Source organism: Saccostrea cucullata, unplaced genomic scaffold, assembly GCF_032062105.1.
Source record: "Saccostrea cucullata isolate Sc308-1 unplaced genomic scaffold, CSIRO_AGI_Scuc_v1 ctg103, whole genome shotgun sequence".
NCBI classification, from domain to species: domain Eukaryota; kingdom Metazoa; phylum Mollusca; class Bivalvia; order Ostreida; family Ostreidae; genus Saccostrea; species Saccostrea cuccullata.
In genome coordinates this window covers 506,545-530,835 of record NW_026937060.1, presented here as the reverse complement: position 1 = coordinate 530,835, position 24,291 = coordinate 506,545, and the positions used below count along the sequence as shown (strand labels likewise).

Sequence of the window (24,291 nt, the reverse complement as noted above, 5' to 3'; positions counted from 1 at the left end):
CTCCCAACCATTTATATTTGTCTCTACAGGCAATAAACTCGCTGGATATGAATTTTCAGTAATCTAACAAATAATTTTGATCAAGCGAGTTTATTACTTGTAGAGACGACTATAAAGGGTTGAGAGATGGATAAAATATACAGATTAATTAAATAATGTGTCTAGAATTAGGGGTTGAAAGGTAGTTGATTGAACGATGCTGGAAAGTGGAGAAATTCTCCCCAAAAGAGCGCAAAAAATATTGCGCCGTAAATTGCACCTTTTTTTGCACTACGGGATCTGTAGCGTTATGGTCAAAGACAAATATATAAATCCATAGCGCTACAGGTCTGCAGCTAAATATATTCTTGAGCAATGTGGAATGCAAATCACTTCACTGTCGCTTCGTTTTAAACGTATTTTATTGTTATTTCTCTACCATGTTCACCCCTGTTGTTTTTTGAAATACCTTCACATATTTAATACTTGCTTTTCGACAGGGATAATTTTTGTAAACTTGGTATTTTGTAAATTGTTTAAAAAAAAACAGGTTATTTTTCGAACAGTTTTTAACCGTTGTTTAGGAAGGAAAAGAAAGAACATTTTGTTCAATAATTTATTGAGTTGCATTCTGTTTACAAAACAATTACTTGAGGTAACAAAAGAAAAACATGAGCAATACAAAAATACAAAAACATAAATTACATTTAAAATTTATTATGCATAACTAACGTTTTCATAGTCCCTTGGACATGCACAATAATGTGAAATTTGTTTGAAATTTAAGAATCGAAAATCAGAAAATAAAATTTCGAATTCCAAAGCATTTTAACGAAAGTTTGTAATTCTACTTATCTAATTGAATGATTGTACAATGTATATGAAATTGAATACACAGTCTATATTCGAAATATAAATTACATCTTTTTCTTATTCATAATACTTGTCTTTAATCTCCGGAAAAAGGACTCTTGACTTGAAAACGTAACGATTCAATCACAAAGTTTGGCATGGTGCATTGGAAAAAAGTTTTCATTGATTGTAAAGGAAAACTAAAAACTGATAATCTATTTATCCTCCTCTTCCTCGTGTCCGCCATCACCACCCATTCCACCATCACCACCATCGCCGCCATTACCACCATCGCATCCATAACCGTCACATCCGTAATCTCCATTACCATAACCACCGTCACCATCGCCGCTGTCTGAATCGCTGTCAGAGCTGGAGCTGCTGCTGCTGCTGCTTGAGTCGCTATCGGAGTCGCTACCATCTGATCCGTCAGAGTCGCCAGATCCGGAGCCGTTGTCGCCATCGCCAGAGTCGCCACCATCTGAGCCGCTATCGCTGTCGTCATCACAATCACTGTCGGAGTCAGAGTCAGAGTCGGAGCTGGAACTTCCTGAGTCAGAATCGCTTGAGCTTGATCCTGAGTCGGAGTCGCTTGAGCTTGATCCAGAGTCGGAATCGCTTGAGCTTGATCCTGAGTCGGAATCGCTTGAGCTTGATCCTGAGTCGTCATCATCATCGCAGTCTTCGTCATCTTCATCATCGGAGTCGGAGGAGCTTGATCCGGAGCTTGATCCAGAATCGGAATCTGAATCAGAATCAGAGCTGGAATCTTCATCATCGCAATCCGATTCACTATCATCATCACCTGAGCTAGAATCACTTGAACTAGATCCTGATCCGGAGCCAGAGTCGGAACCTGAGCTGGAATCTGAGCTTGAATCTGAGTCTGAGGAACTTGAGCTGGAATCAGATCCTGAGTCATCATCACAGTCTGATCCATCAGAATCGGAGTCGGAGTCAGAATCGGAGTCGGAGTCAGAACTGGAGCCGTCTCCGTCATCAGATCCAGAGCTGGAGTCGTCGTCTCCGTTGTCTCCGCCATCTCCTCCGTTTTCTCCGTAATCACATCCACCATTTCCACAGTCGTAATTATAATCGTATTCACATTCCGCACCGTTGCATGCTAAAAGTAGTGTTATACAAAGCTTACGTTAAAAAGTAGAACTTATGTTGTTTTGTAGATTTATTGTTTTAGAAAACTTGAAATAATAAATGAGGGATTTTTTTTTTAAAAAAAAAGTCAAAATCTCAATTTAATTTCATGAAAGAGCGAGAGAACACTTTTTGTCTACTGTTTTTAATTTTTACGTTTTTATCTTTAAAAAATATAGAACATTTAATTTGATCACGACTTACGTATTGGTGAACTCTGGGAAAGGGCCACAAGGCCTAAAAGAGCGAAAAGTATCAGACACGTGCGCATGATTCAAATAAACCCCGCTGTATTTTCTAGACTGTAAAAAAGAATAGCAATGGTTATTTATAACATGTTTGTAATTTTTAAGTTTATTTAACTACAATTTATTTCTTATAAGTTTAATTATTTTTTTTATCATAACCATAATTTTACTGATTTCTTTTTATGTAAAAGTCCAAATATGGTTTAAATTATTAATTTAGAAAAAAAAATATTTTTTTAAATTCAGTAGAATGAAGTTAGAAAATTTCAGAAATATCAACAATGGAAGACTTACCAATTTCTTCTAGTTTTCCAACGGCTGTTTATGATTTGCAAGCTCGTGCTGCTGTCTGAGACTAGAGCAGGCCCTTATATAGTGGGGATCAGAATGCCAGAATTCTGATTTGTCGCTGTTATTAGCATTTTCGTGCGTTAACAATTAAGGAAAGAAATAGCTCGAGGGCGATACGGACGAAGCGTACTAGTAATCACCCATAGGTTACAGTGTTTTCTTATTTTAATCGTTTTAAACTGCAGCAATAAAAAAATGTATATATTTCGATGTATATTTCAATGCTCATTTCGTACCGTTTTCATAAATTCCTTATTTTTTTCACTGGTTATGATTACTTCTTAAATATTAATAAATAGAATATCATTTTTGGAGCTATAATATATACATTTTTTATTAAATTAATAAAATATTTTTCTTTTTTAGTATGGAAAATCAATATTCAAAGATAAAATTTAAGGTATTTTAAAAAAAATTATATTCTAAAACATGTCTTTCTATAAATGTGTGTTACCTCTGGTCAATATTTTTATACTGCTTTGCTTTAATCTTTAAAATGTGTTACTTATCTTAAAGTGTGTAATTCGCAGGTATTATCTTTTTTTTTTTTTTCAATAAATCAATTTTATTTTACATAATTTTTTTGTTGTGTCTAGATTACTTCTTAATGTGTTATGGCATTTAATTAACCAATATTGAATATTGAAAACGAAAAAAAGACTGTCATTGAATCACAGACTGAAGATTTTTGGGTTAAATAACTATTTTTTTTCAATTTCACAACAAATCTTCCATGGCATTGTATTCAGTTTTGAGAATAATTTTTCATGTAAATTTGCAGAGAAACTTCTTATTTTTAATTAATTCGTCATGTAGTACTCTCATGTTAATAACAAACATTTTTAAACTTGGAAGCGTGTGAAATAATGTACTCATTAATGGAATATTGCACATGCATTGGAATCGTTTTTCTCAATTAAATTATATCATATCGAAAGTAAACACATCATCTATTTTTTGTGAACTTTTTTGAAAAAACGTAAAATTACCACACATTAAATTTTTGAAATGAAGTGTATAATGAATACATTAATTTCTCATTTATGGAAAATAGGGTTAAAAATAGCATGTTAGCCACTTATAGGACAGTTGTTAACTGTCAGATATTTGAAATATACTTTACATATGACATATCAAGATACAAATTATATTCCCATTAAATGTAGGCCTTCCTGCTGTCAGAATTACATTTAGACACAACGCTCCTTAACAAAAAATATGTTTTTAGAAGCCTCAAAAAGGTAAGTTTTCAATACTTCTCTAACACGTAATGTAATTTTAAAGCAATATTTCTGAAGTAATGTTCATGAACAAATTTAAAAGATAAAGTTCTTTCAAATAATTAATCGAATAATCTTGTATCATAAGTGTTTCTTACTTCAAAGATATTCGAAGTTATTAAAATAACCATGGAATTTTTTTCTATACTTCAATATAGAATATAACGCTTGGGAGAATTAGATCTCAAATTGAAATATTTGTTTATAACTTTTATGTTTCTCACATAAGACTACTTTGAATTTCATTGTTTGTAAGAAAGTGGCATAATTGAATTTCATTGTTTGTAAGAAAGTGGCATAAACTCTGAGCGCTCATATCTAAGCTTCTGTGAAACGTTATATGCCTAAGCTTAGACTGTGATGATGTGAAATTTTTACTGTAGAACTTCCTATCACTTTGGACTTTTAGTCAGTACGTGTTTTGAAAATCTAGATGAGAGGAAGAAAACACGCGGTTTGACCTTCCACTCGACATTCGGTTATGTATTATATATTAAAACCTGTTTCTTTCATTCATATGTCGATTCGATAAATTTCAGTGAACTTGAAATAAACAACAACATAGATTCTACCAAATTTTATATCTATTTGGATGTTTTACTGTCTTTAAACGAAAAGTACAAACTGACGAATAATAACTAATATCTCACTATCTCTGCAAGTGGGGTTTGAGTCTCTCAAAATATTTGATTCTCAAAGGCATAAAATAAGTAAGATCGATTTTTTAAACCGAGGAAGGCTACTGATAGATAAATTGATGATACAAGGATTTCAGCAACCCTGTTTTAAGACAGCATTTTGTAACTTCTGTGTTCGTAAGGACATTATGAGCAAATATAATCTTGTGTTGACATATATCATACCAATTTTCATGCCATTCCTTTTGTTCTTACTTTGAAATGTAGAATAATCTTTCTACATATTAAAAGATAAGACTAAATGCAATGACACATATGGAAGTAACAAACAGTATTCAAGACCAAAAATCCTTAAAACAATACAAAATAGGAGCAGAACAAACAAGCACCTCCAAAACATCAGAGGTGGGATCAGTTGCAATGGAGGAGTGAGCATCCCCTGCCGAAGTGTGAAAGATCAACAGGGGTTGTTCTTTCTACTCCTAGGCATCTGAAATCAACGTAAGAAGTCTTTGATTTCCTTATCCCCTCTCTTTTAATAAAAAGATCTATCACTTCTTGTTACTAACATCTTTTCTTTGAATTTGCAATTACTTTCATGGATCTTTTTGTGTGGACGCAATCTAAGATCAAATTTTTCGATGATACGTTAAACGAACAATCGAAGAAACAAAAGTCATTATTTATTATCTTTTTTTTCTCAACGAATTTTTTTTCTCAACAAATGGTTTGGAAATTTTTTTTTTTTGAAAAATTTTTGAAATAATTTTGAAATTATTAATGATATTATTATTTGTTTTATGTTGTTCATGCTTAACTCAAGATAAGAAGCATTTAGATTAAACTAATGTTCAATATTTGTTTGTGTGTTGTTTAACGTCTAAGTCGATAATTTTTCACTCATATGGAGAACAGTAAGGTTAATTTCAGAAAATCTAAAAAGGTATGTGAAAAACCACCACTGATAGAAGTTATTTTCTCTCCATACACATTTAAATACTGTTTTAATTCAATTTTCTATCTTCTTATAATAGGCTTTTTTTTTTAATTCACTGGGTTCTTGCATATAATAATGTTTTTCATCTTTATTCTGTTGTTAATGTTGATGGAGAATCAATTCAAAGCAAGAACATGATCAGGAAATCGATGAAGGATATTTTATCTAGTTAAAATAATATGTAGATTGATGAAAAATTTATTATTTCTGAGAAAAAATGCAAAAGATGCAACGACGACAATTTCTTATTGGTCCTTAAAAATTACAAAAATAAAAGCAATACATAATGCCTCCATAAAATTAATTGAATTGAAAACGATCGTACTAACTATCTCTTCAAAATGCATGTATGTTTGCCTAAAATATCTTTCAGACGCATTTCTTTAACTGATTAAAATATGAACGGGACTCTTTCCAATTGCTTTCAACAGCATGCAACTTCATTCATGTGCATTAATTTTAATTAATTTCTACAGGCTATATTATAATAAAAAATCAGAATGTATTTTTTACTTGACAAAGCAAGACGAATTGATTGATTCAGTGTATGTTGTTTAACATCCCTCTCGAGAATTTTTCACTCATATGGAGACGCCACCACTGGCCGGTTGAGAGCTACAAATTTTGTCCTATACTCGTCACTTAGGGCCATTGAGCAGGGAGGAATCTTTTTCGTGCCAGCACCTACTGGGACACGGGACCTCGGTTTATACGGTCTCATCCGAAGGACCGGTCTCTACGTCCCACAGTTGGATTCGAACCCGCGACGTAAGGATCAACTCCTTACTTCGCGATTCTAGAGCAGACGCTCTAACCACTGCGCCACGGGGGCGACCAAAGCAAGATGAATGCTTCAAAATATACATATATTTTCTCCTTTTTTCGCATGAAGCGAAGATGAAACCAGTGACCTTTTATCAATTAAGTACATGTAAAGTGAGCTCTCTACCTACGCAAGCTATCAAGCCTAGACCGCTCGGCTATCTAGGCAAGTCTTAAAAGTTGCTTTTGATGCCGATTTTTTTCCCTTTAAATTATAGCTAACGATACACTTTTTAATGGTATAATAACTATTGTTTTTTTTTCAAACTTATTAAATTAACAATTTCTATTGATACAGAAAGTTCAAGCCAAGCAATTTCACTTTATAAAATATCCTCTTCGTTCTCCAACCCGGGGTTGAAGTTTCGACCTACGGATTCTGTCTCCTAGCAGTACAGACACAGCTTTGAATGCCGATGAAATTGTGGCTAAACTGCCTTCACAACACGATCCTTAAGAATATATATATATTGTATATATACATTTTCAAGACTCACTCCTCCATGGCACCTGATCCCACCTATGCATGATGTTTCGGAGGTCCGTGTTTGCTCTGCTCCTATTTTGTATTGTTTTACGGACTTTGATATTGAATACTGTTCCTTATCTCCATATCCTTCAAAGATGTACCTAAAGGTCGACAGGAATTCGTCGCTTCTATCTATACATTGCTTTGTTAACAAAACATGTATTGTAATTAAAATGACTTATTTGCAAAGATGTCCTAGCAATAGGATGTATTTTGGCCGATGGTTGATACCAATTGTCAGGCCGTCCACCTGATCAGTGCAATGGGCTCATGCAGATTCGACCGGTTAAAAGGGGTTGGCTACTTCAAGAAGGCGCCTGATCCCATCTCTGGATTTCTAAGTGTCCGTTATATGCTTTCTTCACTTACAGCCATTGACCAGTGATGGATCTTTAATATTTCGTGCTAGCATCTAATGCGACACGGGACCTCGGTTTATTTATATGGTCACATCCGAAGAGACGGTCTCCACGTCGCACAGTGGGAATTCAACCCGCGACGAGTCTAGAGGAGAACTGTAACCACTGCGCCAAGCGGGCGACTTTTTAATCTAATGTAAATAGTAAAGGTAACATTCTTCTTGTCTTTTACAGTAACAAATGGCATAATATGGCTTTTAATATTAGGTTGTATACTGTTCCTTTATTCTCAGTCAATAAAGCCTGAAAGGTTGAAAGTTGTCTTCTGAATCTCTGTTTTCTTTTTGTTTAAAATTGTTTAATAATCCTACACGTAAAATCTTTGAAACTGTAATTAGAAATTAAATCAAATGATAATTGAAATACCTTAAGAAATAGTCAGAATTTTTGTATTTCCTCCGTTTAATATTACATGAAGATTAAATTACTCAATAAAAATATTAGTAAACTCTTTTTGTTGGTCACTAGTGATAATCAAACGACCGCCCCTATTTTTTTTAGGAGCTTACATCAATGATGTCGATTGTTTCTCTATATAGAAAATATGGGGGGTATTCTTTACTGAATGTAACAATGTGTAATATTGTTTTATGCTAATTGTCTACGGATTTTTCAGTTTTTTACGATCTCGACATTGAGGAAGCGGCATGTGAGACAAATCAGCAGGAGATGCTCAATCCCCCCATGCACCTGATTTTTTTCAAGGCTCGTTCTCTATTCTCGATATTAATTGTTGTGATTGACTTTGAAATCAAATACTGTTTGTCATCTCAATATTTATTTTTTTTTTAAATTCTTTGTATTATAAATCAAAATTACTTGTATCAATAAAAACATATGTCCAATTAAATGTTGAATACAGTTGGAAATATGACAAAATTTACTGTTTTGCATTACTCTGAGTACCTTAGATCGTTAAGGTTTTATGTTACTAAGCAAAACGTTTTCGCTATATTGACAAAAAAAGATACAAAGAAAGCAATATAGTTTTTTTCAACATATTCAAAGTATATTAATTTTTTTAGCTTCTTGGAAAAAAAACCATTCAAGATAACATATTCACTGAAGTATTCTTGTACATATCGATTTCACAATGATACATGACGATACGTACATGCATTGCCGTTCGGTTAAAAACACTGTAATGAACAAAATACACCTCCCTTATTGCAAATTTTGTTGGCGAATCGTGATAGTAACCATTATGTGAATAATCATGATGACAAATTATATTTTAATTCCATAGCTGCTTTAAACTGCTTCATTTTATATACAAGTTCACTTTGAAGAGGTAAACAGGACAATTAATAAAACTTGAGAAAAGGCCAAGAAAATATTTCCCATTAAAGGTACATGTATATACAACAGTTAATTCATAGGAGTTGAAAATAACATGCAGTTTGGTTAACGGGAAATAAGAAAAGAATATTTACATCATAATCTATCAACCATATAATTGAAAATTAACTGTTTTGTGCCAAGGTATGCAGAGTGGGTTGGTAAATATTATCTCTGCACATGATTACATTATTTATCATCAAGAAATAATGTATATTATATTATGATCCGTCCAAGTTCTATGCTTTTTCAGATAAGAATGTGTGTGATTGAGGTTATGTGTAAGAGGGTGTGTCTGCAGATAGCCTAATAGTTTCCTCTTATTTTCAGAATAAAGATGGATTCTATGCCTGAGGTTCGATAAAGGCACGAAACAAGTGAACCGTTGGTATATTTTTTCTTTCATCTGATGGACTGATTTTCCTAACATGAATAAATCGAGGACTACCCAAAAAGTCAACGACGGTTTTGCGACTGAACACTTTGGGAAATCTCGCATACCACCAGGAATATTTGAGATATTCTAAAACAGTTAAAAGATATTTCAATGGGATGTATCCGTTCACCTTCAAACATCGGTGAGTGTGCAATATTTGTGATTATGAACAATAGTTAATAGTTTCTATCGCATTCTTCCTTGTACAAATAAATGAAAAAAAAAATAAAAATATGCCTACACCATGTTGTTTATTTTCTGAAATGCTTATAATTTTTTGATAAGATTTAAAATTAAACTCTCCTTACGTAAGACATAACGATCACTAGTTCATGAATTAATAATTCCGTTCGTTTATACTTTGATAAGAAATCACCAGCGTGGGTTTGCTGTTTCCAGAATAGTTTTCTACTAGGATTGGACGTCAATGGGCTTTAGTTAAAAATCTGTCTTACAAATTCAGTATTTTACCAATGTCGACAGGGAAAGCTAAATCATCTATGACATCTGATTCGTTTCTACGGTTTAATTAGACTTCGTTTGCTTTGCTCCTAATTTGTACTTGAAATGGACCTTTGAGCATGATTTTCGTTCGCTATTTTTATATCTCATGCAGTAACAATTTAAGTATATATTGTATATCATTATCTTAAAGACAAAGTTCTAGTATATTGAAATGAAAAACTATTTAAAACTGTGCATTGATAAGTCGAAGTACTTTTAGAAAAAATTAAAGATCTCAAAGTAAATTTTGCGAGTGGCTAAAATTATTTGTCCTTTAATTAAATGGATATATTTTCACATATTTTTTTGTTATGCATCACGTTTGATTTTTTATTTTCAAGCTTTATTGCTTGATAAATCTAAAGCTCTAGATTTTTCAACAATAAAATCTAGGTTTAAGACATCAATTTGTATTCGTAAAAGCCAGAGGAAGCAAAAAAGCTTTCAAGTAGAGCGTGACGAAAAAATAAACGAATCTTAGGATAATTAACGGAAAATGCTTCAATTTTGATAACAAAATAGTCTAAATTGATGTTTTTTGATTTCTTCAATAATGATTTTTGTAAAAAATTAAATTAATACCTCTACGTAAGACTAAGATATTCAAAACATATTAGAAAATATTATTACACTATAAATTAAAAAGATAAAGATGGATATTTTATGCAGTATTAAAATTACAGATACAACAACATCCAAATTTAAAAATGTCATGTAATTTAACACTAATGCAAAGAGAATATATCATTGTAATTGCTTTAAAAAAACTCGTTTAAAAATTTGTTCCTTACAGACACGTCTTATAGGAGCAATTGTATACTCATTTTTGGACGGACAAATAAATGAAGAAGACAGTAATGGAAAATAAATTTGAAAATGATAAATAGTGTAAGATTCTAAACGTCGACTTGCAACACGACATATGCAAATGGAACAAATGTCATTTTCAAAATTTAAAAAAAAAATGGATGACATCAATTAGACAGTGTCAACTTTAAACAATTAAATTTGTTATTCTTAGTTACAAATGACCGTAACCAGAAGAGAGACATTGTAACAGGTTATTCGTGATTTAGTTAATTGTTTCAAAAGGGATTACACATTTATGTTTTTTACGGTGGCACCCACATTTGAAATCAAAATGCAACCAAAGAAGGAAAAGTATCAAAATATGGACTTCGATAGGTTCGACATATTTTGAATATTGATGTTATTTTTTCCATATTTGCTATCAAATTGATATAAAGAACTATATGCGGTATTAACCAACATTTGCCCCCCAAAATCAAACTTTGATGGAGTAATATTTAATTAAGTCCTTAAACAGGGGAGTATATACTGACTTCAAAGCACTGAATAATTTCATAAGTAATGACGTCATATGTATAAAAATATGACGTAAATTTCAGTTTTTTATGAATTTTGCAGAAAAATGTACAATTTCATATTTTAAATAAAAGTCACCGAGCGCATGTGTGTTCAGGATTAATATTTTGATATAATGTGTAGAATGATAATATCAATGAAATATGTCAATATTGTTCCTGAACACACATGCGCTCTATAAATTCTAAAGCTTAAATTGTTGAAATTTTGTCCATTTTGTCCTCTTATTGAAAAAGGATATAAAATCGGACTAGTTTGTGACGTCATAAAAACAGAAATTGTGAATACACTGCTCTGGAAATATAATATTTTCTGTTAACTTATATTTCTCGTACAATTTATTGAATTCAGCACATTTCAGGAAGTTTTCAAAATTTGATTTTTGTGGGGGCAAACATATGCAATATACCGCATATAGTTCTTTGCGACACTTTTATAGATAAAAAACAATAAGCTGAAACATATTAAGGCCATCTTTAAAATGATGTTTAGTTGCCTTCTCCTGACTACAGGTAAAATTATTGAGTCGGTAGCTAGGCGGGGCATTCTTTTTTCCATAAAATTTCTACATATTTGTTGACGGGATAAGAGGAATAACAAGAAAACATATTGTCCTGGAATGTAAGAAAGAAAAGTTTTGAGTTAAGCCATTTTTAGTCAGTCGGTCCGGAGAGGTCGCCCAAACATTTTATTTGAAGATAGCATAAGACAAAAAATATTTTTATTAAATTATCAATAGTAGCATCCATTTGTAATTCACTGGTAGAATGTCTAAGTTATATAATTTAACAATTTCAATCATTTGATGCAATAACAATTTGAAAGTATGATTATATCATGCGTATTACTAATGAGCATTTTCTAACATTGAAAAAGTATATAAGATAAAAGTATAAATATTGAGTTTTTCTTTTTAATTCTCAGTATTTGGTACGTGGTATTTAAACCAAGGAAAAATGTTCAAATAACACAGTATCAATGAACAGCAATAACTGTTATTAACTTCCATAGAGAAAATAAATGTCAATAACATGACTTGTTCAATTAATTTATCTTGCCCTTTTAAAATGTTAGGAATACTTTAAGGACAGATGATACAAACAAAGAAGTGGATGCCTGGATAGGTATATATTTTTTCCTAATATCTTTGCAAATGATACAAATAACAGATTTCTAGAATATAAAGAAATCGTAAACCTTCTCCGATGTTCAAAACTCTGCCCTTCTGAACCCATCCTTATTAATCTATACAAATATTTTTTGCTTCAAATCCCAGTTTTGTGAAAGAAATATTGAATAAAAAATTAAAAACTACGCGGTGAAACTTATTCATTTTATTCATTTGAACATGACCCAAGTTGTTATTTTCAAATTATTTGACAAAAGTTTGTTTGTATCATCTGTCCTTAATTGAAAAGCAAATTGAGCACTACATGTATAATAGTTCTGTAAATTTCTATTAATTAGAATTCATATCTAAGGACAGATCACTCTAACTGCATAACATAGAATCGGAACGTGTATAGAGGGCTTTTGACTTTTGGCTTTGTACTTCATTTAATGATATGTTATGTTAGTAATGTTACAGCGACTGAGAGTATGACTTCATACCACGTTAACAATGGAAGTTCATAAGGACATTCTACAAGACGGGAAGTCCATTTTCTTTTAAGTATTGAATTATACAGATTCTTATTTTTGATTTGACCTCGTCTTTACAGTGTCAATGACAACAAAGAAAATAATCTATTCAGAAAATTTATTTCTTTCTATAGATAAACTGAAGTATTATTATTCTGTTAAAAAGATATTGTTTGAAAAATACATTTTATCATCCTCTCTGCACAACATTCGCATCAACAACTTAGAAACTGTAAAACTGTGTCGCAGTAGATTACGTGAAATTCGTATAAAAACACTTTAACACTTAGAATATTTAAAAATAAAACAGGTAAGAGATAATTGCGGTTTGACTTTTCTAGTATTCCATTGAAAACTAAATCAAACTTTATTTTAAACCACTTTAGGTACATCTTCACACTTTTTCAAATTAATTTATAACATTTAGTCTTATAGATCTATTTCTGAAAACCCATATCAAGCAAAATTAATGACTAATTTTACTCGGATTTCAAAAAAAATATTTAAATTCATGTTGACGTGTTTGGATATACTTGAGTTTAATTATGGTGTATATACAGCAAGAGGTAATGTTAAACTCTATGCTAATAATTTAAACTGGTAGACGTATTTTCGTACGTTGAAAATTTACATGCAAATATAATTTTGAAACAGAAGTAAGGGATTGTTTCTAAAAAAATGTATTAACTATCTTTGTGACAGCTACACCACAAATTAAATGGAACAAATGCGGCGCAAGTGAATTTTTATCTTTTTTAATTTCCATATGCGTCGGATTTAATGCACAATTGCCTACCGAATGTCCGAGAGATATATGAAATGATTTATTATTTTAATAAAATAAGATACAAGAAATTTATCTTTTGTTTTAATTTTACCATTACAGATGAGGAAAAGTTTTGTTCTATATAGCAATGGAATTACTGTGAGATGACAAAGACGAATGTGCTGTTGGACAATATATGGTTTTCAGGAAATGTACATGCATTAATTACATCCACAAAAACCTCTCTAATTAAAATCCTGCGACGCTATATATATTTGGAATAAATGTAGTTACAAAACTTTATTTCTAGTCAAATTCATTCATAAACCATAACTAAAATCTGAGAAAATAAAAAGGTTTTCTCTATTTTCAATTTTATTAAGGCTTTCCGGAATTTTCCTTCTGATTTCGTCGTTTAGAATATTTAGATGCTCACTCCTCCATGGCACCTGATCCCACCTCTGATGTCTCGAAGGCCCATGATTGCTCTGCTCCTATTTTGTATTGTTCCATGTTCTTTTGAGCTTGAAGACTGTTCGTTATCCAGATATATTTCATTTCAATTTATAGGCGGTCCTAAAAGTTACAAAAAATATATATCGTTATCCAGATATATTTCATTTCAATTTATAGGCGGTCCTAAAAGTTACAAAAAATTATATTTTATGTAAGTTTATGTTAGATTGTGTCTTAATTGTTACAATTTTATCTCTTGCTCAGAAATACAGCGTTCAGTTTGCCACAGGCAAATGAAACAGTTGAGTACCACACAATATATTCATGATTATGTTTGTTCGTTGATCAAACGTTTAATTTGTGTTTTGTATTTCTTATTCTTATTTTTTGATACCTAAAAAAAAATAGAATAAATATGACACCGTATTTAACAATGGTCATGAAACTTTAATAATGTAAAACAATTTCAAATTGTTTTTTAGGTACAATTATATTTAAGATATGATACTGTATTTAACAATGGATATGAAACTTAAATAATGCACAGGGTATTTTTTTTCTTCATTCAAACTATTTCTATTACTATAATTATAGAATAAAAACCCCTGATCATACAAGATAATTAGAATCAAGATGATTTCAGTAAATTTTCAATTGTATACGAATCTTATTTCATCCTAATATAACAAAAATATTGAAGGTGAAAATGGAAATGAACAGAAAACCTCAAGAGAATCAGTAAAATACGATGTCACTTCTAATTAAACATTGGTCCTAAATCTATAAATTCACGCATTGAGACGTCTAAGAAAACCATTTAAATGTAAATAAGTCTGAATAAGATAGTTGATATGTACGGAAATCAAACAATAAAATATGTTGTATTCCTATTATAAATTTTTAGATCCATGTTACCGCAAAGAAAAGCAGTGGCAATGGTTTGTTTCATGTTTTAAATTGATAACGAGATTCTGAAAATCAGTCCCTACTTCAATTTTGATCCCTCATTTGTAGTTGTATGCGACAATGTTTTAACTTCAGTAACATATGTTTTGAATTAACGTTTACAAGCATTTGAATTACAGATTATGACAAGCAGGGTGATATATTGTACTGCGTGCTGAAAAATATTATATATTAAGGACATTTATAAATGGTCAGGTACTTTTATTTGGTTATTCATTTGTTTCAGATAAAGATATTGCACTAAAATTAATTCGAGGAAATGTTTGACGTAAAAGTTTGAATAAATTCCTTCAATTTTATAGGCTTTTTCTTGGCTGCTGCAAATGAAATTTTTTTGGCGAGTAATTTCTTCTGTGTTAAAAGAAAGATTTATGTTAGAAATATATACTGGTAAGATTTCTTTAAATTCTTTTTCTTAAAATGCATTTAAATAATCTTCTTTTTTCATTTTAGTAAATCTGGACAACAAAAAGGGTGTTTGAAACCGACACTCTTATTGGTGTTTTGAAAATGTCCCCTTTACTATATTTTCTTAAAGCTCAACTTTTATAAATGGTGAAATATAGAACAGGCAGAGACTTTGGAATAAGTACTATGTAGGTTGTCTAAATGCGAGGCCTTGTCATCAAGTACAGTCTTTCATTAAGGTGAATGCTGACTGGCTCTTTTGCAATATAAATTTTAAGATTATATTTTCCAGTGAATAGTTTTTTGGAATTTTTAGTCTGCTTGAACATGCCAAGAAGCACACGGTCGGTGTGACCGCTCGACAAGGGATGCTTCCTCCTTCATGACACCTGGTCCAACCTACGACGAATTAAAGGTGTTTGCTCTTCTCTCGATTTGCAATGTTTGAATTAACTTTTGAGCTTAAATGCTATTAATTATCTCCATATTTCATTTTAGAATTAACACTTGCTGTGGCCTTCAACTCTACATTTAGATAAATCGACGACGTATTGTCAATAAATGATGGTAATTTCTATTCTTATGTCGATATGTCCCGGTGAGCTTGAGACAAAAGATACCACAGAGTCTGACAGTCTGTTTCATATTTAGATATTTTACTTGAAAAGGAAAATAAAAGTAATCTAAGAACCATGCTTTATGACAAACGATAGGACTTAATTTTTCAATCGCCAACTTCCCCTCACTTATGCCCCAAAATACCTTCATCACCTGCATACGAGGTTTATATCTCACAGTAGATTCGAAACGCAAGGACATGCTCTACGTACGAACAAACTTTAAAGCGAGGTAGATTATTGACAAGTTTTATGGTCGATACTATGACCTTGTCAGCAAATACAAATTATCATTAAGTCAAATTCTATAAGTCAAATTCTGACTGATGTTTTTCATACTAATTCTAAGGCTAGACACTAAATTGACGACGGATTTTTTCGTTATCTCGATCGTTGCAAGGAGCACACGGCGGGTGTGACTGGTCGAAAGAGGATACTTTTTCCTCCATGGCACCTGATCCCACCTCTAATTTTGGAGGTCCGTTTTTTTCTCTGTTCCAATTCTGTATTCTTTAATGGACATTTGAGTTTAAATACTGTTCGTTATCTCTATATATTTCATTTAAGGATATTAGATAAGAGTTTATGTTTAGAATCAGATTTAAAATAAGAAAGAAAGAGAGTGAGAGAGGGATAGAGAGAGAGAAAGGAGAAAAAAGATATATAAATGAAATATAGATAAAATGAAGATATCAAGCTTAAATGCCCATTGAAAGCAAATACTTATCTTACTATTAATTATAAATAAAGGAAATACACATACATGTATCTTTCCAGACCGTATTTACAACTTGGTTAATGAATGAGCGCGAGAGAATGAAGCCCTTAATATCCCATATTCATTCACGAAGTCACAAAAGGTTAAAAAAAAAAATAGATATAAATCAACATTAATGATCTTGTCACGTTTGACCGTAAGAGTGTGTTGTTCTTAAAGATTGTAGCAAACAAAATGTCAAGCAAAACAAATGATGTTATTTAATTTTATGTAATGCACAACGACCAAATTTAAAATGTAATATAAATGTAATTAGCAAATAAATGTTCTGTTTTATTCAAAAAGTAATCTAAACCGTGATTTTTTTAAATTAATATTTTTGTTTTGAATTAACCATTCTTAAATTAATATTAATACTATTATCATACTATTAGGTAACTTAAGGTCACTGAACGGTTATTTCTCTCAAGATAAACTACTGTTTCACAAATTTATCATTTTTATTCAATTAAAGACCATGCCGCAGAATATGTTTTCAATGAATGAATATATATTGTTATGTTTAAGTACACATTTACATAACAGGCCTATAGTAACTGTTGTCACACGAGGAGTAGATGTAAATTTCATAACAGGAAATGAAGCTCAATATGAGCTCTTGTTGACAGTTTCTGCAGCTGGTATTTTTGTGTGTGTCAAAGGCTATGTACATTAAGCTAAGTTTGCAAAATTCAGCCCTCTTCTTCCCCAAACGAAAACAAAATAATCAAAATATAAAAAAGGGAAAGTCAAATTCGCCTGCGAAGCATTTACTGTAAGTGTTAAAAACTCTCAAATTTGATGATTGAAGATATATGTTCTTATTAATAACCTTCATGTCCATTTCTGAAAGCGGCTAACATACATAATATATATAAGCAAACGGATATTTTTTTTAAATCAAATTGTCCTAAAATGAGTCAATTTAAAAAATTAAATAAATGTGTTATCAAACGATCGTGTGATTGTTATGTATTTTTCGATTAGGAACTTAGGAACTTGTGTAAGGAGATGTTATTAAAAGCTTTAACAGTAGGTGTTTCTAACTCCATGCACCGAAGTCAAATCTGACCCTTAGAGAGGTCAAACTTTCAAAAACAAGTACCTGCATTAGATTGCATTTGTACTGGCAAAAATAAGTTTTCAAAATGATGAATCAGAAAAAAATCTATATAAATTTATGCTCTTGGATTGCAAGAAATTTAAATGTAAAAATGATTTAGGAATGTGGTCGAAAGGAAAGTAACCTCTTTCGAACATGTCTTTCCTTTCACATTTAATGTCTTGCCATTAAGATTTATATTTTTCCAGCGTGATGATGTAAATATGAACTACTTCCTTCTTTTAAAATATGATAAGTATGTCCAATTTAATTCAAATATTTCTTTTTCTATTTGAATTGTTCTTTTTATTTTCAGTCGGTTGGTTATTGATTGTTTTGTTATTCATTTCTTGAGATATTCTTTTGTTAATCTTATTCTGATTCTCTGTTCTTAGTCCAATGCTTATTGCAGCCCGGAGGACCGGGCTGCTCTATACATATAAGTTTAAGTGTTGGTGTATGGGGATTGGGGTGGGAGTAGTTATTCAGAATTAAAGGTTTTCTTAACATTGAAAAGATTGTTAATCAGAATATTTTTTTCCCTTTTTAAATTACGAGACACATAATATGTTTACTTCCATAAAGTGAATCTTAAAAAATATATGTGTTTTTCATATTTAATATATAAAATTGCTTATCATTTACCATCGAAAAAACGACAGGCCCCTGTTTTTAGAACATCGAATTTTACTTCTCGCATAAAAACGTACTCTGCACAGCTCATGTTTTATATTCTAAAATTGAAAATTAAATACTTTTTTGAATACAGGTGATGCGTGTGTCTAACTTCAATATATTTTATGCAGCCAACATTTATTCGAGGAATTGAAGTTTAAAATGACACTGTCTTTGTTTGATATTTATCCAACTGTAAGTTTTCAAAATATTCGCGATTATCGTCTCTATGTATTAGACACATGCCTTTTCACACATATCGAAGCGGTTTGATGAAAAGTTTACTTTATATACTTCCCGAAATTGATGGTTACATCAATATTTTCTTGTATTTTACTGATTTATATTTTCGAAATGAAAACGCATTGATCAGAATCATGACTCTCTCTTTCTTTTCGTCTCCCTTTCTCTCCCAGTTTGCAAACGTATATGCAGGATGCTTTTATATATACTTTACAATATTTAAGTGAAAACGATTTTTTTAGTTAAGTATGCTTAATATGTACGACAGCAGATTATTTTGCAAATTGATCATGATAACAAGCATCTCCTTTCTTCAGAACGTTTGGGTTTTGAGAAAAAAGATACATGTATTCACAGTGAAATTGTCATAAAAGAAGACATCTTATGAGTAAACTAAATCAGTGGTACTCTCTAAAAATTACTACAATTCTTTCATGAATGATTATCTTTCTCTGTTATTAAAGCCCCTGCAGTGTAACAGCATTATATTTATTATACGACCAAATAAAATACTTTTAATTCATCATAATTCCGGTATCGCTTTAAATATTTAGCTAATAAAAGCCAGTTTAATTATTTCCCTGTGTTATATTGATTTTGTTAATGTGCTTGCCTTGAACGTTTTTTATTGTGCTATAGTAACTTTTTTTTCCCTATCCCTCAAAGTTTCCTTATTCATTATGTTATTTTTCAATGTGTTCCTTTCCATAGAACATTTCCTTAAGTGGACCTGTAATGTCCATGGAAATGACATTTTTCTGCAAGTGCTATTTTTAAAATCAGAGACTCTGCTTGTCAATATTTGCATGCATAGATTTTTTCAGTCACCTGAAATAAGGAAGTGTCATTAGCAAATGACCTTCATAAAATTAATTCAAAATCTATAAATCTTTCTTTTTTTTATGGAAATAAAAAAGGTCTATGTGTCGAATCCTTGAAGCATAAAGAAAGGACAAAGAACCATCAAAACAACTCCAAGCGCCTGTACCTTAAAATTTGCTTATATTTTTGTAATCGTCTATATGCATTATTCCAGTTCTAGGCTGTAGTTGATAAGTTTCATAAAAAAAAAATCCAGTTGCATTTTTCCTTAACCAATTTATGAATATGATTATAAAGTTGCTTATTAATAACTAATCGAAAAAATCGTGGTGTCTTTGATATCGATTTAAAGCATTATATTTGTTTTGAAAATATCTAATTTTCATTTTGTTTATTAAATCATAATAGTTTACAGAATTTCCCCCTTGTCCGCTTTTCTGTTTTTTTTTTTAAATACTAAGATGAATACGTACTGCAACTTCGAACGCATCTTTAAAATATTCTTTATGTAGGACTATAATCAGAATAGCTTGTTTTAAATAAAGTTTGTACGGGGGTGATAATATACATGTAAATCTAGCAAAGCAATAACATTTGTATTTAATGGACTCAATTTTCTGAAATGCCAATCTACCGGGTTAAATAGATGATAAGGAGATCAACAGCAGGAACTTCTTCATGGCATGTGACCCAAACTCAGATGTTTTTGAAGTCTGTACATATTTGCTCTCTTTTTTCCCATAAATCATCTTAAATTTAATTTTGAGACCATTCTATTTTCTCGACAAACTGTCCCTCGATGCCCAACTAACTATGCTCTTTTATTAGCTAACATGCTTTTATGTTCAAATGAAGACTTTATTCAGAAATCTCTACATCAGACGAGGAAACACGTGCTGTGGCGTGCAATTTTCATTCAGATATACAGATTATGTTTTAGCAAATAGTATCGTTTTATTCATATGCACCTCGAAATATTTCTCCATCAGACGGTCCTGAGTTCGAATTTCGGCTGCGACTAAACTGAAGTCGATAAAATTGAGAATCGACTGTTTCTAAGCCATGCTCTCGGCACTTTGAAGTGAACTTGAACTTTATGGGTCTTTGAATGAGACTCAATCAATCGATACGTTCCATAATATAGATTATCTCTTTATTATTTGCATGTTTACACGATATATACAATAAAGCTCAGTGAAATACTTAATTGTATATTATTACCTATTTATGATATTCTTAATTGTATATTATTACCTATTGATAATATTCATATCTCCTGACAACTTATTACTGATAAGCTTGCTCTGAGTACCATCTATTTTTAAAGCAACGCATGCTATTCACAAATAAGTTTGTGTTACAGGGAATTCAAGAACCTCGACTTTTTGAAAGTCTGCATTTTTAGACTCTATGGTCATTATAATGTCCTCGCTTTCTATGGTCATTATAATGTCCTCGCTTTCTATGGTCATTATAATGTCCTCGCTTTGTATGGTCATTATAATGTCCTCGCTTTCCATGGTCATTATAATGTCCTCGCTTTGTATGGTCATTATAATGTCCTCTCTTTCTATGGTCATTATAATGTCCTCGCTTTCTATTGTCATTATAATGTCCTCGCTTTGTATGGTCATTATAATGTCCTCGCTTTGTATGGTCATTATAATGTCCTCGCTTTCTATGGTCATTATAATGTCCTCGCTTTGTATGGTCATTATAATGTCCTCGCTTTCTATGGTCATTATAATGTCCTCGCTTTCTATGGTCATTATAATGTCCTCGCTTTCTATGGTCATTATAATGTCCTCGCTTTCTATGGTCATTATAATGTCCTCGCTTTCTCCTCCTAGGCACCTGACCCTACCTCTGGAATTTACAGTGGTCCCATCTTATGCGCTCTTCACATATTTGGATTGTTTACAGTTCATTCTAAACATTGTCAAGACATTTTGAAAGAAAGAGTTAATTTCGGTGGTTTTATTTTCTTTTGCAAATGTAGCTGCTAATGACTACTTATTGTTCTCCGATTATGAGATGGACTTTTGCTAACATTTGAAAACAAAGAAGTCATAAATTTGTTCTTAATGAGCAATATATATTTTAAAACTTCCCTAAATGTGTGCTACTTGTTATTTCAGAAAATATTATGTAGGTTATTTTAGCATCATAGCCCATTAAAATATCTCGTAACGAAATATGACAGAATTCGGGAAATAATCTTTCCTTTCATGAAAGAGTATAGTAAGTAATTGTTGATAAATGGAAAGCTCAGCATGACATGTACAATTTTAATTTGTGATACCGGTATGTTTTTCTCTTTCAAAACCAAAAACTTTTCAAAACCTATTGTTATCTTTTGATTTTATTCAACTTGCTACCGTCAAACAATGTACATTTGTGGTTTGCAATATGCGTGACTTTGGTTTAAACAAAAATGTCAGACGATACAAACGAAGTCATTAACTCTTTTGCACAAACAAATGTTGAAACTTGAAATAAAAAAACTTAAAAGATAAAAATAGTAATCATATATGCATATCGAAAAAAAAACTGCCTTGACTAATGGTTTTCGCTGTCAAATTACACCACTTGAAATGATATTTTTTACTCAGGCATCGAGATTAAATGGCCAGGTAATTCTCATGTACAAAAATTTTCTGATATTTTTTATTATATGCATACATAGTATAATTAAACTGTTTTATCGAAATATGTGCTTTTTGTTAAAGGGGCCTGGACACATTTTCAGCCAAAAATTTTCATACTATTTTTTATGTTTACAAATACTTAACTAGTAAGGTATTTCTAATGATCAGCATTTGTGAATTTCAGTTGTTGATTTACAAGACAGATTTAGAGCTTCAAACCTGTGTTATCTAAACAAGGCCCGAGCCATGTTTTTGTTTACATAGGTTAAACATGCTGATATATGTTTGTTAGAACAGATTTTTTTTCAATAAAGAAGTTATTTCTAAATACAGTTAGACATTTTCTAATGATTTGCCGAATCTCGTTTTGTTATTAAACATGATCTTTTCTAAATGTAAACAAATACAAGGCATGAGCCTTGTTTACATTATTAAGAATTCTCAGTCCTGTATCTCCTTTGTAAATCAATAAATGACAATCGAAAAAATCTTGATGTCTTTGAAATCTATTTAAGACATTATATTTGTCTTGAAAATATTTAATTCTCATTTTCTTGATTAAATCAAAATGGTATACAGAATGTTCTTCTTTTGTGCTTGTCTGCTTTTTTGTATACTAAGATGAATACAATCTAATTAAAATAAGATGTTAGATCCACTCGCACACTGGGTACATAAGTGTAGATCGGATCTAACATCCAATTTTAATTAGATTGAGATGAATGCATATTGCAGTTCAGAAGTATAATTTCGAACACATCTTTAAAATATTCTTTATGTGGGACTAGATTAGACAAACCAGATTAGCGTGTTTTAAATAAAATTTGTACGGGGGTGATAATATACATATAAATCTAGCAAAGCAATGACATTTATATTTAATGGACTCACTTCTCTGAAATGCCAATCTACCGGGTTAAATAGATGATTAGGAGATTAACAGCAGAACCTTCTTCATGACATGTGACCCAAACTCAGATGTTTTTGAAGTCTGTACATGTTTGCTCTCAAATTGTTTTCCCAACTATCATCTTGAATTTCATTTGCGACAAACTTTCCCTGATGCCCAGTAATTGTGCTTCTTTTTTAGCTAACATGCTTTTATGTTCATATGAAGAGTTTATTCAGAAACCTCTACATCAGAAGAGGAAAACACGTCCTGTGGCGTGCAATTTTCATTCAGACATATTGATTGATATGTAAATATCAATAAATTTCATTTTATTCATATGCCAACTCGAAATATTCCTCCTCAATCTGAAGGGTCCTGAGTTCGAATCTCGACCTCGACTGACCTTAAGTCGATAAAAATGAGGAGCAACTGTTTCTAAGCCATGCTCTCGGCACTTTGAAGTGAACATTGCGGATCTTTCGGATGAGATTCGATTAATCGATACATTCCAGTGAACTTAAATTTAAGACACAATAGAGTCTACAATACCTGTTTAATGTTTGCATTTTTATAATGGATATAGACTACAATGCTCAATTAAATACTAAATTGTATATCCTGTTTATGGTATTTATATCTCCCGACAATTCATTTGTTACTGAAAGGATTCTGTCTTTTCTACTCTCGATTATTTTTATTGTTTGTAGTTCCCCCTTTTTGAAAGTAAGTGTTTGATGTCGGAGGTTTTATTTCCTTTTGCTGAGGTCGCTACTAATGACTTCTAATTGTTATGAAATGAACTTTTGTTAACATGTGCAAACATAGAAGTATTGATTGATTTTTGATGAGCCATATATAATTCAAAACTTCCCTAATTTTGTGCTACTTGTTATGCAAAAACTATAATATAGGTTATTTTACCACCATATCCAATTGTTATATCTTGTAACGAAATATGTCAAAATTCTTTGGAAAATAATTATCTTTTCTTTCATGAAAGAGTAATAATCAATTGTTGATTAACGCAAAGTTCAGCATGACATGTACAATTTTAAATTGTGATATGTTTTTTTCTATCAAAACCAAGTCAGCCCTATTGTTATCTTTTGATTTTATTCAACTTGGTACCGTCAAACAATATACATTTGTGGTTTGCAATATGCGTGACTTTGGTTTAAACAAAAATGTCAGACGATACAAACGAAGTCATTAACTCTTTTGCACAAAAAAGTGTTGAAACTTGTCGGAATTAAAGAAACTTAAAAGATAAAAATAGAAATCATATATGCATATCGAAAAAAAAATTGCCTTGACTAATGGTTTTCACTGTCTAATTACACCACAACTTTTGCAAACAAGATTTTTTT

At 31.2% G+C, this 24,291-nt stretch overlaps 1 protein-coding gene and 1 long non-coding RNA gene across 4 annotated transcripts; one reads left to right on the top strand and one right to left on the bottom strand.

Moving 5' to 3' along the window:
* Positions 1-581: 581 nt before the first annotated feature.
* Positions 582-2,630, bottom strand: LOC134247148 (clumping factor A-like). 2 transcript variants are annotated; one of them, XM_062729480.1, is made up of 3 exons: positions 2,526-2,630; positions 2,188-2,285; positions 582-1,954 (listed from the first exon to the last, which is right to left on the bottom strand). In XM_062729480.1, exons 2-3 carry the CDS (start codon positions 2,252-2,254, stop codon positions 1,047-1,049), a joined length of 975 nt encoding a protein of 324 aa, XP_062585464.1. In that variant the 5' UTR covers positions 2,255-2,285; positions 2,526-2,630; the 3' UTR covers positions 582-1,046. The 2 variants fall into 2 exon arrangements, with proteins under 2 accessions (XP_062585464.1, XP_062585463.1); XM_062729479.1 differs by lacking the exon at positions 2,526-2,630 and having other exon boundaries at positions 2,188-2,284.
* A 1,120-nt stretch (positions 2,631-3,750) lies between these two features.
* LOC134247138 (uncharacterized) lies at positions 3,751-13,692 on the top strand. 2 transcript variants are annotated; one of them, XR_009987774.1, is made up of 3 exons: positions 3,751-3,823; positions 8,936-9,183; positions 13,459-13,692. It is a non-coding gene; the product is annotated as an uncharacterized LOC134247138 (long non-coding RNA). The 2 variants fall into 2 exon arrangements; XR_009987775.1 differs by lacking the exon at positions 3,751-3,823 and adding an exon at positions 8,579-8,766.
* The last annotated feature ends 10,599 nt before the right edge of the window (positions 13,693-24,291 follow it).

Excerpts from the sequence above, each read along its gene's own strand:
- LOC134247148 (XM_062729479.1), bottom strand. The coding sequence starts at position 1,906 with ATGGTGGATGTGATTACGGAGAAAACGGAGGAGATGGCGGAGACAACG.